The sequence below is a fragment of the Aplysia californica genome, unplaced genomic scaffold, assembly GCF_000002075.1.
Source record: "Aplysia californica isolate F4 #8 unplaced genomic scaffold, AplCal3.0 scaffold00092, whole genome shotgun sequence".
Taxonomy (NCBI): Eukaryota; Metazoa; Mollusca; class Gastropoda; order Aplysiida; family Aplysiidae; genus Aplysia; species Aplysia californica.
Genome location: NW_004797362.1, coordinates 1,645,770 through 1,649,111, shown reverse-complemented (window position 1 = coordinate 1,649,111; position 3,342 = coordinate 1,645,770). Strand labels below are relative to the sequence as shown.

Sequence of the window (3,342 nt, the reverse complement as noted above, 5' to 3'; positions counted from 1 at the left end):
TAATAATAATAAAAAAAATAAATAATACTACAACTACTACTAATAATACTGATAATTAGAGAAAAAAGATAAAAGCAGACAAACAGCACAATGTAAATGTGCTCAACAGAGACAAAAAGACAAACGAAATTGTCAGGTGAACTTTTACAAAAAGTTTTTGTCATGACCAGACAGTCGATTTATAATTTATTTTTTTCCCACCGTACATGTGTGTGTGTGTGTGTGTGTGTGTGTGTGTGTGTGTGTGTGTGTGTGTGTGTGTGTGTGTGTGTGCGTGCGCGTGTGCGTGTGCGTGCGGGATGTGTTAGTAATATTATTAGGCCAATATCATTTTAAAACTCGGTTTGACGATATCACTTCGCACGATTTAGCTTAAATTTTTTTGGTAGGGAAAAGTAAAACAGTTCCTCAGGCCAAGAGAATTAACACAAAAATTAATGTGTTTTCACGTTCAGGGGTCGGCTGTTTTTACCACCTGTGGTATCAACTTTCGAATTGCTGTCGCCTGCGAAAGAGACACGGGGAAAATATGTTTTACACAACTCAGTAAAAGCAGCGCGTGGCTATCGTAAAACTAACCAAACCTTGAAACTCAGCAAGGGAAATATTTGGTAGTCTTTTCATGTAACCAGTGAGGGTTACTCGTTCCTTACTTAAAGCAAAAATACAAATTTTAATAGCAACAGCCTGGAGACAAACAGACAAACAGGTACCTCGGTATCAAGAAATCAAGAAGACAGGCAGACAGATAGATAGATAGATAGATAGATAGATAGATAGATAGTTAGATAGATAGATAGATAGATAGATAGATAGATAGATAAATAGATAGATAGATAGATAGACAGTCTGATAGAGAGACAAACAGATAGACAGATAGACAGACAGACAGACAGAGTCCGAGGCAGATATAGAGTACGAAAACGAGAGGGATAGGGAGAGAGGGGGATATAGAGACAGAGAGAGAAAGAGAGAGAGAGAGAGAGAGAGAGAGAGAGAAAGAGAGATAGAGAGAGAGAGGGAGAGAGAGAGAGAGAAAGGGAGAAAGAAGGAGAAAGAGAGAAGAGAGATGCGTTGTGCCATTGACTCAATTTACATACTTAGACAATCAATTATTGGAGATTCGGCAGGAATTGTCTTCTCGTTAAGTTATACACATTTTTTAAAACAAATGTCACAAGAATTACCTTTAATTAATCGCAGAGGGGCAAAACTTTTGTTGTCTTTTTTTTCAACTCTACGTTTAATTTGAATTGATCAAAGAACCCGAGTATTATGATCTATGCATTTCTCCATTGGACGAAAGCAGTCACAATATCGCGCCTTTTATGCCTCTCTTTTCTTCAAATCAAATCCCACTCCCCCTTTGATTCCACGTCAGCTATTCTCAGCTTTCACTCTATGCAAATTTCTGTTTTAGCTTGCTTGTTTTTGGAATACTTGCACTTAATGCTCTAGAGCTAGACTCGTTGAAGACTTGTCTAGATTTCTTTGAAAGGCTCTTTCGCTGCTAAAACGAATGTAATCAGGCAACCATAATAAGCGATCTCGCGCTTTCCGAGCAATAATCACCACCAGGTAGAAAGAGTGCAGATTTTGAAAAAAACAAAACAAAACGAACCCCCCCCCCAATAATAAAACAAAATAAAGACACTCAAAACAAAAGAAAACAAAATTACACTTCTTTTTGACAGTCTAAAATTAATGTAAATTTAAGATACCTTATGTCGCCATGACTTTTTAATAGTTGCATTTGATAGAAATAGTTCCTTAGAAAAAGGAATGCGGTTACCCCACCCAGGTTATCTCGATTTAATCCAATATCTTATATAAGTCAAAATTATACAATTTATGTTTCACCTAAATCAATTTATGAAACTATTTATTGTGCTCCAATCACCTACTCTCTTGTCTTTGCAATAAGATTTAGAGCAGGGGAAAAAAGAAACAAGACAGAGGAAATGAAACATAACAAAAGTGAAGTATAGCTCCTGTGTCTTCGAGCAGCACAACGATCACAGCTCGCTATTTCCCTTCCCGTAAGACGTAGTAAAAACCTTGTGTGATCTCCACGGTGACCCAGGAAGTAGCGCAATAAGTCTATCAGTTGAAATTTAAAACAAAAGAAAGGTTATTTTATTTGATTCCCTGCCCCCATGTTGTTGTTGTTTTTTTTTTGGGGGGGGGTGGTTATTCTTTTTTTTTAACGAATCTGCTTAACGAAGCAATGCCAAATTACGTATCAATAAGTCCTCTATACTAAAGTACACCTACAGCTGACTGGCGCCTGCAGTGTAACAGAGGGCTCTTCATCGTTGCACGCAGAAGGCATGAGTTCGATTCCTGTGTCGGGAGGTTCTTTGATCAAGCTTGATCTTTGTCTGTCTGCTGAGATGCTGTGTCCATCTCAACCTGACTCCAACTCTGACAGGCAGAGTCGACGCAGCCCGCCTTCTATTATCTTAACTGTGTGGTAAAACATATTTCATTTGCAATTGCCACTCACTGCTACCGATGTACTTACTTTTTTGTTCGTTTCGTTCTCAGTGCATGTGTATTCCTTCCTGTGTCCGGAGAGGGCAAAGTTCACTTCCTGATCCAACACTTGTGTCCGAATACTGGCTTCTTCCAGTCTTTCAGTTCCCCGCACAAGTATGGGATGATGGACGGGCCATGTCTCCGGTTACTATGGGATAGACAAACAAGGGGAATCGGTGTCAAAAGACGCCTTTTTAAAGTTTTAGTTAGCCTGTCATATCACTTGCGACGTAGTAAGGTCATATAAGTTCCGAAGATAAGAGGTGTTACAAGATTTTTAAAGTTTTATTAAGAGTTTTATGAATCTTGCAGCTCAAGTAGATCGTATAAGTTTCGAGGATTGGAGGTATCACTAGAGAGTAACATACAAAGTAAAAGAGGAGAGATAGAAACGATATATTTTTTATAGGAAAAAAGGAGCAAACCATGCCGGAGCACACGCCAACTACACATTATGTATTACTAGAGAGTAACAAACACAAAAGAAGACGAGGAGGTATGGACAATAGATGTTTTATAGGAAAGAAGGAGCAAACAAAATCAGAGTTCCTGCCAATCGCCAACTCAAAATATTATTATGCCAAGGTAACTAGAGAGATAGGATACACACAGGGATTCCGGTGTTAAAAGACGCCGTGGTAACTATGTGGGTAAGGTATACACAGGGAATCCTGTGACAAAAAAATAGACTCAAAGCAAACAAAACAAAAACAAAAATAAAAACAAAAACAATCACACTACAGTTACCGTGGAAAAACGATATGTACAGGGTATCCAGTGCCAAAGGACGTACACACACATACA

At 38.5% G+C, this 3,342-nt stretch overlaps 1 protein-coding gene across 1 annotated transcript in view; it reads right to left on the bottom strand.

Annotated features, from left to right (window-relative positions):
- Positions 1-104: 104 nt before the first annotated feature.
- LOC101846064 overlaps positions 105-3,342 on the bottom strand; it is a gene marked incomplete in the record, with an annotated part of 10,160 nt that continues 6,922 nt past the window's right edge. Inside the window, 2 exon segments of the mRNA XM_013080606.2 lie at positions 105-505; positions 2,525-2,686. Coding sequence (XP_012936060.1) covers positions 2,587-2,686 — 100 coding nt within the window.